The sequence below is a fragment of the Caenorhabditis briggsae genome (genome assembly GCF_000004555.2).
Source record: "Caenorhabditis briggsae complete genome, chrII, whole genome shotgun sequence".
Classification (NCBI taxonomy): Eukaryota; Metazoa; Nematoda; class Chromadorea; order Rhabditida; family Rhabditidae; genus Caenorhabditis; species Caenorhabditis briggsae.
This window is the reverse complement of record NC_013486.2, coordinates 11,195,515-11,208,273: the sequence shown is the minus strand read 5'-3', so window position 1 is coordinate 11,208,273 and position 12,759 is coordinate 11,195,515. Positions and strand designations below refer to the sequence as shown.

Sequence of the window (12,759 nt, the reverse complement as noted above, 5' to 3'; positions counted from 1 at the left end):
AAAGTTAACTATAGTTTTCTTCACGTGAAATTATCTACAGTAACATTTACGTAAAATAAAATACAGTAGCCTCCACGTAACATGACTACCGTAATCCTCACGTAAAATTAAAAGCAAAACTCTTCTCGTTTAATAAACTAAAGTAATCTACACGTACAATAAACTACATTAATTCTCACCTAAAATACAGTAATCCTCACGTAAAATAAAATACAGTAATCTTCCCGTAAAATTAACTACAGTAATCCTCCTGTAAAATTATTAACTACAGTAATCCTTACGTAAAATTAACTACAGTAATTCTCACGTAACTACAGTAATCCATAAAAGCAATACTTACCGTAATCCCCTACAAGAATTCCTTTCCCTTCTAAGTCAACCAATTTTGTTTCCGACTTCTACCAACCTACACTTCCTTTATTTAATTTCAAAACATCTGAAAAACGGTTTTCTGAATCTAAAAAAGAAAAAGAACCACCCACAAAGGGAACAATGCAACAAAAGGGGGTTCTGCTGGTTCCAAATCAAGAATCCTCCTCCTTCGATTTTATTTTCTAAAAAGAAACAAAACAAAAAAAGAACCACAAACAAAAAAGTCAATTAATTATAAACAGTCCGTTTCCTCCATTGTGGTGGAAAGACCTACCGTAATCCTTGTTTCTCATAACCAAAGGAGAAACCAGTCTCTCTCTCTCTCTCTCTCTCTCTCTCTCTCTCAGTACACAAAGTACCCCAGAAAAAGTTCCCAGAAGGCCCCGCCCATTGGCACACTGCCAACGTGGTCTCAATAGTTGGTCGAAACTGCTGCCGTGTGAGAGGAGAAGAAGTGGGCGGAGTCTCCCTGGGAAGCCCCGCCCCTCTCACTATATAAGCGTGCGGCTGTCGTCAGCCTGTCGCCTCCTTTAAACACTGATAATAATAGACACTGATATACAAGAGAAACTCACTAATTGAGCTCTTCTAATTCCCTGAAATTCAAAAAATCATGATCAGCATCATCCATCCATCCCGCGACACCCTTGAATTCGTCTCCTTCCGACGATTCAAACGATTCGATCCTTGTACAAGTGATCGATTCTCAAAATGGTGAGTTTTCGTGTGCTCCGCGAGCTTCAAATTCATTTTCCCATTTTTCAGTGAGCAAACCATCATTTCTGCCACATCATCTACGTCATCATCGTCCTCGTAAAATGCTCAAAAGATCTCCAAAAAACCACCTCGACATGGTTCCGAGAAACCACGACTTCTTCTTCTTGCCTCCCCGCGAAAATTGCTTTAATTCAACACCATCTTTCTTTCTCTGCGTCTCTTTTTCTGAAAATCTCTCTTCCTTTGTGATCCCAAATTTCACTTCTTTCTGCCAAAAAAGACGAATCTCGACTTTGAAAAAGCACTTTGTGCTTCTTCTTGTACATATAATAAATGATTGAATCATTTAACGTATTATTTCGTTGAGAATGGGTCTCTCTGAAAAATTGATGGTCTTGAATTAGGGTGAAGAAGAAGAAGAAGTTGAAAAGTTGATAAAGTTAATTTAATTTAATTAACACTTGTGGCTCATTTTCAAGAACTTCATTTCAGGGGGGAGAGAGAAAACTTAACAAAAGAGAAAACAATAGAAAACAAAAAAACAAGAAGGGGATAACAGAATGAAAAGATTAACAAAAAGAGAGCAAAAACATTAACTAGGAATCGAATAAAAAAGAGTAACAATGAGAGCTAAGCAACCAGCCAAAATGGAATTCTTAATGATAGCTTATCGTCTCTCTAAAACAGTCTTCTAAAATTTCTTAGACACACGCTTTTTAGCTCGTGCAGCCTCGTCCTCTTCACGTTCCGATTGCATTTTTGTGTCGAGAATCAGGTCGAATGATCCAGTTCCTCCACGTGGCAATGCACCCATCACGATACGAGCCGATGGAGAGTTGACGTTGTCTTCTTCGCCTGAAAGCAGTTTCTTGTTGTTTCTGTTGTCAGTGTATCTGAACTTCAGTTCATTATCTTATCAATTGAGTACAAAAACGCGAGGTGTAAGAGAGTGGGTGCTCCGCTCACTGATAATACTTTTGCTACAATTACTTTGGACTTTCACGTCATCAGGGGGCTCCAGGAATACAAAGGCTTCATGTGCAACTCCTAGTTCCTCTTCCTAATCCCTTTGAAATCTTGTTTTCCCTCTTGTTTTCCTAGATATTGCTCAAGCCTTCAGAGGGATGAGAAATATTACAGTAATTTTTGTACTCAATTCCTCAAGAAATCCGATTACTATTAGTCATCGATATGAATCACTTGGGGCAAGAAGAAGGAAGAAAACTGTAAAAGACCCCCTACTACAATTGTTTTTTTCTGACATTTTCAATATTGACTGAACGGGGGACTATTACCCATAGAAATGTTGCATTATTGACTTTCAGAATAAAAAAAACTGAAAACTTTTCCACCTTTTTCTTCCAACTAACCCATTGGGGCGACCTTATCAAATCACAAAGTTTCTATCATTCTGTGTGGGAACACACATCACTGATCTTATGACTCGGAGTAGGCACTCGGGGGTATATTTTCGGTTCAATTTCAGAGTGGGGATTCCACGTGAAGTGCAGAGTGCGGATTCGATGAGACCACTTCTCACACTTCCCATCAATCTGATGGCCTTTTCGAGTCCGTCTTAGTTCCTCGATACTCAAACAGGTATCCGGGACAAGTCCCACAATCTTTTAAAGTACGTAGGACTACAAACGGACTGTCACCGGGTGACAGGACCGGGGTTACACTATCCAAACGACAACGAACAACAAGACTCTTCTGGAGTGGTTACTACCACAACGCGTAGCTTTTTCTTCCCATTACTGTCACCGATCATCATCGTCAACCACCTCAGTGATAGATGGAGATTGAAAAGGCGCTAAGCAGGCCAACTAACACTATCACTGCTTGCCGCTGCCACTGCCAACCACATCATAATCATCAACAAAACAAAAATAATGAACAAGTATTTCCTCTTCTATTTCTCTTCTTCTCATTTTCGTATACAAGATGGAGTGCATTGAAACAGTGCCCAATTCAGTGGAACTGCTCATGAAAAGATAAGACTGCCTGGTCTCTCCGACGTCGTCTGTTTTGACGGCTAACGGGAGTTAGCTGATAACATGCAGACATAATCCTAGTCTTGCTCAATATGGAAAACAAGGAAATTATGTTTTTCCGGGTTGCTTTGCTTCCAAAAATTTACGTGCTGTCAATTTCAGGCCGTATACTAATACTATTCGAGAGAAGGGTTGTCGCCTCGGCTTCTTCACGTGAAAACAACTTCAGTATCAATTCGGACCCCACGTGGTAAAGAAGTGCTCGTCACTTTCTCACAAGCCTATCTCTATCTGACTGGTCAAAATCGTAGAAATAGAAAAGAAGAAGATGGCAACTAGAAAAATACCTTCCTCATTTGACAAACAAACTAATAATAAGTCTACTATCAAAAATATCTGATCGAAACATCCAATAAATCACAATCACAGTACTCGAGTCGTGTGAAATTCTCATTGCCTCCTGAGGAAACATAGTTTGATAAACCAAGACGACACTGTGCTTCGACCTCGGACCGACGAGAGTACGTAGTCCAGTTATATCTAAATGACTCACTTATGGTCTCGCCACGTCATTCCACGTGGACGGAGCACCGAGAGCCAGTGTAAACAGAAAACAGCTGGGACTCTGCAGCAGGCGCCTCGCAAAGAGCATGATCTGTGCTCCCTTCTTTCATGTTCTCCATGAACCATGATCCATTGTTGTAACTTCCGCTTATTCAGTTGAAGAGAAGTTGGGAACACAGAAACTTTCAAGCCTGCTGCTACTGTGACTTCTTTTTTTCTGCAGGAAGCAGTCGTTGCTGTATTTGCTGCCTTGCAATCGTAGACGGGTACGATGGCGTTCTTCAATGATCTTCACGCGTCATACACATGCGCGCAGACCATTATTTTCTTTGCTGCGAATCTTCTTGCTTTTGGAGGGCCTAACGGTCTGGGACGACGGAGGAGAAGACTTCTCTGAGAAGCATCGAAGAGAGAAAAACTGGGAGATTGAATTGAACAAACGAGAAACAAGTTCGAAATTTTAAGATATCAGTTGCCATTCTTGGAATAAGAAAGTGCATATCTATACTATAGGATGTGTACTTTGGAGGCACATCAAGAAGAAAAAGAACTATGCTCTCCTCAAAACAACCCAATAAATTAGAAATCGCGTAGAATTTTCTTCCCGTGACGCGAAATAGAAAAAAAAACATAATAGTTTACTTTGTTACTCAATTTGCCACCTCATGATCTAATCTAACCGATCACCTAAAAAATTTCTAATACTGATTGTTGGTGTAGATCTAAATAGATAAATAATTTGACTCTATCAACAAAAATTTGCTTCTTTCCTTTTCTCTCTTTTTGAGAACAATAGAACTTCTATTATAGAAGTGAGAACACTTTTTGGTATCAATGAACATCTTCTTATCACACTATCATAGAAGAAAGGACAAACTTTGTGTACTCAATCTCACAATCAGGGAGAAGATAGGACACATCTTTCTGATAATCCTGTCTACGCAATTTTTTACCAAAAGATCACTGTCCACTTTGAAGAATGGTAATGATCTTCAAAAGACACAAATCTACAGTTTGCAGGAGGAACCGAATTCTCGCGGCGACTTCCAAATCTATTCCGCTCGACTGCTTGCACCACCACTCCCTAAGTGCGCGAAGAGAGAAACGTTACTAACATTCCAAGTATTTAGCGAGTCAAACATCGAAAACAAACCTTGTAGAAGTGCTTCACGAAGGAAGGCCATCGTCGTTTCGAATGTCATCTTCTGAAGCGGCGAGGAGCTGGACGACATGGCTCCACGATTGAATGGTTGAATTTGTCCGGTGAACGTCATGTAGTCAGCCGTCAGTGAGAGATGTCGCTTGGAGACCTCGATTCCGTATACTGCGAACACATTGTTCATTTCCTGAAAGAAATATATGCTTTTTGAATTATCGGCCAGCTCTAGCTTGATTTTTCTCAGTTTTTTTTTCCAATATGATTTACAATAATGTATACCGTAAAACCTGTAATAGAAGGACCCTTAACTTTCTAACTTCGAGCTTAATTATCTCGATTCCTGTTTCATCATAATCTCACCAATATCAGTTTACAGATTTTTATAATCTCTTATAGAAATTGAGATAACTGAGCTCAACGTGCAGGTATAGCCTTCTATTACAGTGTTCTTTAACAAGCTGTTGTCAGATACTGTCCGAACCATTTTTAGTGTGATACTTCAGAAAACAGCTTCAAACTATTAAAAGTTTTGAGAATTCGAGAGAATCTCGTTCTTTGTCTCCCCTAGTCGTTCTCATCATTACGACTGTGATCAATCAAAACTGGACTTGTTTTTTTCAGTGTGATCTTCATCTAAATATAACATGTGAGTGTGTTTCTTTACTTCCTTGTCTAAAAATGGTAATTACTGAAACAATATAGGGTCCAATATGTTTTCTCTCATCCTTATATAGTAGTAAGAGTTAGAAGGCATAGTAGATTGTGGGAGGAGTAAAAGGAGGAAAAGTTTTAATCACCTTCTTCTTCCACATTCTCCATCTTCAATCATCTTCATTGCAAATAGTCAATAATCGATGAAGGAGGAGAGAAGAGCACGTCGTCTAAGAATATAGTCAACGACGACGATGAAGAAGGAATCAGAAGAACGGGGCGCAGTGACGTCGCAAGATCAGAAAGAGGCGAACACACACATAATCGACAAGACACTAGAAGACGACAAAGTCGACGCGGCGCGGTGCGACGGACATTTAGAGAGAGAGAAAAACACTTTGGACCGCCCATTCCTAAACAGTCTTTTTTTCTATCAGTCTCCTCTGGGGGCATGATATTCCCATTCCAATACAGTTCTAAAAGTATCTTCAGAATAGGACGGCTTCTGAAGAGAGGAAAATAGAATTCTCATTTCGTCTATGTCTCATTATCACTAATCACTTTTCTTCGAATCTAAGAGAAGAGGTACCAGGCAGGGTATGAGAGAATGGAATGCAATTTCGGAACTCTCTCTTCTTGAGGAAGTCCGCCTGTCGAGGAAGGACATTGAAGATCGCGGTGCTGATGTTTATGTGTGATGGTAGGTACTTGGTACTCCCCACCAGGTACCTAACCGGAGGTTACAGTATGAAATACCCAAATTTGAATTCAAATCAAAGTGTCCAAATAGATGCTGTGAATTGAGGGATGGAGAGATTGAAGTGCCATTTCTTTCAGATTTCTATTTCAGGAAATTCCAGTAGGTAAATAATGGCACGGCCGGAATATCCCAGAAGTACCGTATTCAAGATGCCACGGCCGACCGTGGCGCAGCCTTTCCCAACCGTAAATCTTTAACTTCGTCAAGTTTCATTCGGCTTATCACACTAATTCGTCATGAGACATGTTGTTGTACTGTAACAGCTTCTGAAAAAACAGTTGAAAAGGAAACGCTTTCGGTCTTTTGACCTCTATTTGCAGCCCTTGTTTCTCAAAACTTGGACTAGAAACAACTTCTTTGTGTGTCATGATGCCCAATCATTCCTAATTTGCTTACGAGAATAGTTCAAAGTTTATTGCCGCTCCAATTTCTTCGCAAAAAGCTTCCGTCTTCTCCTAATTACAATGAGGAATTCTCATTTCCTGCAGCAGAGATACAAATCCGACGTCTTCTCCTTCATCGCAAAAATCTTTAGAAGATCAACTACGTCACAGAGAAACTCACTCTGTACATTTTACAGTTTCTCCCAAAAAACATGCAGAGACTTCATTGTCTTTTCGTGTAACCACATGGTTTTCACATGGGAGTGTGAATGTAGTTCGCGTCTTCTCCGTCTCTATCTTCTTTCGCTTCACCCTATTAATAGAAGATATATCACACACGACACACGAGTCGCGAACAAAACGGTCTATCTTTCTATTACGGTGGCGCCTAGTGAAAAGAGGCTGTTATCAAAATGATAGCAACCATAAATCTTCTCCCTCTGTTCTCGGACCGCCATGTGACATGCCGTGGGATAGTGTGTTAATTGTGTTAACGAGTGACAAGTGATTGGTTTTGTTCACTTCGAAGAAGACACACTTTTTGTGATAAATGTACCTACGCGGCGCGGTGTGTTCTTGATATATACATCCCACGAATAGTGTCGACATACAGTACCCAAAAAAAAACCTACAGTAGTAATGGCCTTGGCGCAAGCCTCGACTCCGTAGTTCTCGAGAATCAGGTTCAGATCGTTAGAGTACACTGAATTGACATCAAGGACATCTGCATGTTTAAAGAAAGCAGCAAGGTTGACTCCTTGAGTTTGAAGAATGATCGTCTCTTTTCCATTCTTCTGTTCTGTGGTCTCAACGCATCGCTCAATTCCAGGCGTTTGATGAACAATGAACTGATCAACTTCTCTGAAAATTTTCGAAACATCTTTAATGAAAAGCATGCGGAAACAAACCTTTCCACAATGGAAGATACATCCATCTTGGTCTTGTTCCTCAATGGGAGCTCGAAGACAACTTCACACCACTTGTTAGATTTTACATCGTACGTGTAGCTAGAGATATTATCAGATAGTCTCTGAACGGCTTGAATTCTTGATGAGTTGACCATAGGATCTTTTTTATCATTCTTGTTCTCATCGTCTTCTTCATTCTTCACATCTTCTGTATCCGAATCCATTGGCTCATCATCACGCTCACGAACTTCTACACGTTCCTCATCTTCTCCTTCATAATCTGCTGCCTCGTCACGATGTCTTTGATGAAGACGTGCCTCAGCAGCGTCAGCTTCTCTACCTCCTTCAGCTTCTTCGTCCGACGAGTCTCCGTTGTCTGGTCCTTGTAATCCTCTGGATTTTCCTCGTTGAGTATCAATTCCAGCGGCAATGTTTCCTTGGCGCATTGTACGATGGGACATTTGTTGATAATCGGTGATATCCAGATACTTCTTCTTGATTGCATGAGAAACACGAAGGATGAATCTTTTCTCGATTTCGTCCATAATTTTGGAACGCTTCAGATGCCGTGCGCCTTGCTCGCGCTTCTCAGCAGCAAGAATTTCAATTCGAAGATGATAACGACGCGTAGATTGACTGAAATTTCATAATTATATTTTAGAATATCGAATATGTTTGACTCACTTTTGAGTAAGTGTGATTTTCTCTTCCATTGAAAAATTCTTAAGTAACTGCTTCAAATAAACACGATCTAACTCTCGTTTGATTGTATCGATTCTTTCCCGAGGAGTTCCAGCGATGACAGCAATTGAAGCACTTGGAGTTGCAATGCTCTTCGAAGCTGTCATTAGAATTTCTCGAAGACGTGGGATTCCAAGAGTGACGTTCATTTCTCCTCTACCGGCGAAATGGAAAGTGTTCAATGTCATCTGAGTTGACGGTTCTCCAATGGATTGAGCAGCGAGGAGACCAACATTTTCTCCAGGATCAGCAAGTGATCGCATTCCTGAATAAAAAAAATTTTGAATCATCAATTGAACATTTTGATAAATGTGCTTAACATTTTGAAAATAAATAAAAATTACCTTTCCAGAACAATGTTCTTTTCAGAATATCATTAGGTTCTTCTTTAGATTTCGTACAGAATCCTTCGATTTCATCCAACATCTTTTCGGGAAGCGCTCCAAGTTTGCATGAAGGATTATAACGTTCATCGACGGCTTCTGGACACTTCTTCGGAATTCCCTTCTCGTATGCAGCTCGTTCTTCCAGCGAAAGCTCGAACCACATCGCCAAAATTCGTTTCTTGTCGAGTCCTGCGTGTTCAGCCGAAAAGTTCGTGAATGCAGAGAAATATGACTTCTTTCCAGTTTTTGGTGCCTTCTTCTTCCACTTCATGATCTTTCTGTACCGTTTTTCAGTGTCGTTGATTCCAAACTCGTTATCATTGACACCTTCTGGTTTTGAAGCAAGAGTGACAGCTTCCAAATTGTCTTCAAGGAACGGCATAGTCTTCTTGTTCAGGAAAGTAACTTTGGTAGTGTCCATTCCATCTTCTCCATATCTGAATTGAATTACGGATCCATCGTGATCTCTAACAGTGGAGTCATAATGAACTCGGATTCCTTCAAGATGTTTGATAATACAACGCTGGAGATATCCGGAGCGCGAAGTTTTCACAGCAGTATCAATAAGTCCTTCACGTCCGGCCATTGTGTGGAAGAAGAGTTCTTGTGGGTTCATTCCAGTCAAGAAACGCTGATCGATATATCCACCAGCTCTTGGAGATGGATCAAAGCATCGGAAAGATGGGAGAGTTCTTCCCGCAACAGTGACAGCCATACGTTTACCTTCCAATTCAATCTGACCAAGACATCCGGAAATCTGAATAGCATTGACAGCAGATCCCTTGGCTCCGGATTGAATCATCAACTGAAGTGCATTTTGCGGGAAGAGACGGAGAAGACCAGTAGGAACACAGGCCTTAGTGATAGCGTCGTTGTATTTAGCGATTCCTTGCTTCATTCCAAAGTCCAACATCTTCACATCAGTTCCTTGCCCACGTGGATTGCAATATGTTGCAGCGAGAGTTCGCTTGATTTCAGCCGGAGTAGCAGAGTCTGGGAGACCGAAAGCCGTTTTGACAACTTGATTTCCAATTGTTCGTGATTCCATGACTGCATCTTTACGCTTTCCATCGGCTTCCTTCACCACCAAAATATCAGCAACACCGAGAGTGAATCCATGGAACTGAAAATAAATATGTAGCCTTTGATTATTATTTTTAAAACATACCTGCAGATATGTTGTGAACAAACGAGAAAAGCACGAAAGCAGTTGAACTCCACAACGATGTCCGTATAGCTCGAAGGCACAATGAGCCAATCCGAATTGTGTTGCTCCGAAGTGAGCCTTATCGAGAACTCCAACAAGCAGTTCTCCTTTTCTGAACACCACATGCGATTCGCTCATGTCGAAATCTGGCTGCTTGAATCCAGGAACAATCCAACAGCTGAGTGGTGTTTTTGCTTTTCCGTCCAGATTGATGAGTGGTTTTCCTTCTGGAATACAATTTTTAACAATAGTGCTGACAACTTGTTTTCCAGTCCAGAGCCGCTTTGGGTAGAGAATCGTTGGTGGCGGAATTTCAATTCGCTTTGAATATTGAGCGAAAGAAGCGAGAACCAGGTGCATGAAGTCTTCTTTGTTCAGGAATCGATCACGAAGAGTGAGAAGAACACCGGAAACGACATGATCCTGAATCAATCCAAGGAGTGGTGTAGCATCTTTTGGAACCAAGAAGTTGCTTCCAACATTGGCAATTTCGCGAACTTCTGTTTGAGCAATGTGTGATTGTACCAAATGTCCGTTCATTTCATCTCCGTCGAAATCGGCATTGTAGGCTTTGCAAGGAGCGTAGTTCATCCGAAGAGCACGTTGACCGGTGAGCACTCTTGCTCGATGGCCCATGATTGAAGGCTTGTGAAGGGATGGTTGACGGTTCATCATGATCATATCTCCATTTCTCATATGTCTCAGTACTTTCGGAGTCTGACGAAGACTTGTAGTTGTAGCAGCATTCAAGGTTTTTGCCATTAGTTTTCTACGTTTCACCTCATCGGGTTTATCTCCAAGCATCGTTTTCTTTCCAGATGGTTCGACAAAGAAATTGGCTCCTGGATGCTGGTGAGGTCCTCTGTGAAGCAATTCTTTCATTTCCTTAATATTGAAAGCATTCACTGGCTCCGTAAATGTCAGTTTCTTTGCGAAAATATCCGGAATTCCGATTTCATCAATATCAAGGTATGGATCTGGAGTGATGACTGAACGACAAGCGAAGTTGACACGCTTTCCCATCATGTGCATTCTGAACAATCCTTGTTTCTTCTCAAGAATTTGCTTGATTCCAGCAATGCTGTCACGATCTCCTTTGTTGAGATCTTGATCGAAAATTGCGTTGGCACGGAGTTGCAATTGGAGGTAAGCATCGTGCATTTGGGCGTTGATTGTCTTTCCACGAACTCTATCTTTTACCAGTTGGATGAGTTCAGAACTATTGTCACCTTTCATGATCAATGAAATGGCTGAGATCGTTTCAGTGGCTTCGAGAACTTTACGGAGATTCATCGTTTGTGGATCTTCATATTGTGCTCCTTTGAACATTCGAATAGGGCGGAACTTCTTCGGTGGCACCAAAATTCTCTCAAGAAACAAGCCATCTAACGGGCAGATCATATCTTCTCCATTCAGTTCATCAACCAACATTGGGAATAGTTTCAGAAGAAGTTTTCCATCATTTTTGAATAAGGCTCGGAAGTGCTCACGAACTTCTGCTCCTCTCCATGCCAGTTTGTCGCATTCTCCATTTTTCACACTTTTCATCTGAATATCCAGACTGTTCTCTGTCATGTCAACAACATTCACATTGGCTTCAACTCCTTTCTTGTCATCCTTCTTCTCGTCCTCGTCTGTGGATGATTCCTCATTATATCCATCGTCTCCGATGATAAGAGCCTTCTTCGATTTTCCGCGAGAACCAGTGAAGTCAATGAGAATCGATCGAGCTCCATCGTTTCTCAGGATTCCGTTGCGATTTTTACAAAGAGGACATTTTTGAAGTCGTTTGAACAAGTGTCCTCTAAGGAAATCGGTGATAAGGTCTTTCTTCAATTGCACACTATTTTTCGTTGGCATTGCCTTGAACTGGGTAAGTTCGGATAGTGGTTTATTGGCCAACTGAACAATGCAAGTGTCTACATCATTGAATGCTTTTGAATCATCATCATCGAGCAAGTCAGCATTAGTGATTTTGTCACGGAGAATAGCTTCGAGATCGAAAGCAACATGCTCGACACCAAGTTCGAAGCATCGCAGCTGAGCGAGAAGCATGCGAGCGTTGACTCCATCTCCTTTACATGTCAAACGATGGCAGTGGACACAAGAACCTTTCAGGAGCTGTAAAATAGAAATATAGCTTTTAGAAATTACTTTCATAAAACTCACATTGTATGTGAATTGAAAAAGAAGTGGATTAAAAACCGGTACAGCAAGTTGAATATGTCCCATATGTCCTGGACAATGTCTTTCATATTGGTTGCATGTCCTGCAGTTGTCGCGGATGTTATCAGGACCAAGAACAGGATCATACAAACCTCCTTCAATCGGATGGCCAACCTAAAAGCACGGAAATTTTTTGAAAGTGTAAGTGAGCCACATACCTCGTCGAAAGTCTTAGTTTGTATGACTTTCAGAACACTCAGCTTGTCGATTTCATGAGGAAAATAGTTCCGAAGTTTGAAGTTCGAAAACTGCATATATGGCTCCTCGCCATTTTTGACGAAGAAGTCCATGTTACCTTGAAAACATATATATTGTTATCGGAACGGGCTATGCAACCTATGGGAGGAAGGAGTAAGATATTAGTTATTAAAAAATTTGATATTATGTGAATAGAACGTTTTAATCGAAAATTTCGGTGAATTATAAGTAAATATCAAAGATTTTATTCGGTGAAAAATAGGAAAAAAAATTTTCGTCGAACAACTCCGCAAACACTGTAGGGTTGAAAAGGGAACCAAGTGCGCATCACTTTACGCGCAAAGTGTATTTTGGGGGTGAGAAAAAAGAGAAGGTGAGGAAGAAAAACTGGAAAATGATGTCATTTACTTATTAACCAACAATCAAAAAAAAAATAAAATAAAGAAGCTGTTTTTTTAAAGTTGTGTTACCGATCGAGATCAAAAACTTGAAG

General features: G+C 40.7%; 2 protein-coding genes across 2 annotated transcripts; one reads left to right on the top strand and one right to left on the bottom strand.

The window, feature by feature from the left end:
• Positions 1 to 985: 985 nt before the first annotated feature.
• Positions 986 to 1,189, top strand: CBG20735 (the record flags this gene model as incomplete). Its single annotated transcript, XM_002631513.1, has 2 exons — positions 986 to 1,086; positions 1,138 to 1,189. 2 exons carry the CDS (start codon positions 986 to 988, stop codon positions 1,187 to 1,189), a joined length of 153 nt encoding a protein of 50 aa, XP_002631559.1.
• A 591-nt stretch (positions 1,190 to 1,780) lies between these two features.
• Positions 1,781 to 12,358, bottom strand: CBG20734 (the record flags this gene model as incomplete). The annotated part of the gene is given in 7 exon segments (XM_045242692.1): positions 1,781 to 1,944; positions 4,801 to 4,993; positions 7,233 to 7,461; positions 7,479 to 8,144; positions 8,193 to 8,514; positions 8,594 to 12,182; positions 12,227 to 12,358. The coding sequence occupies 7 exon segments, from the start codon at positions 12,356 to 12,358 to the stop codon at positions 1,781 to 1,783; spliced, it is 5,295 nt and encodes a 1,764-aa protein (XP_045097122.1).
• Positions 12,359 to 12,759: the final 401 nt, after the last annotated feature.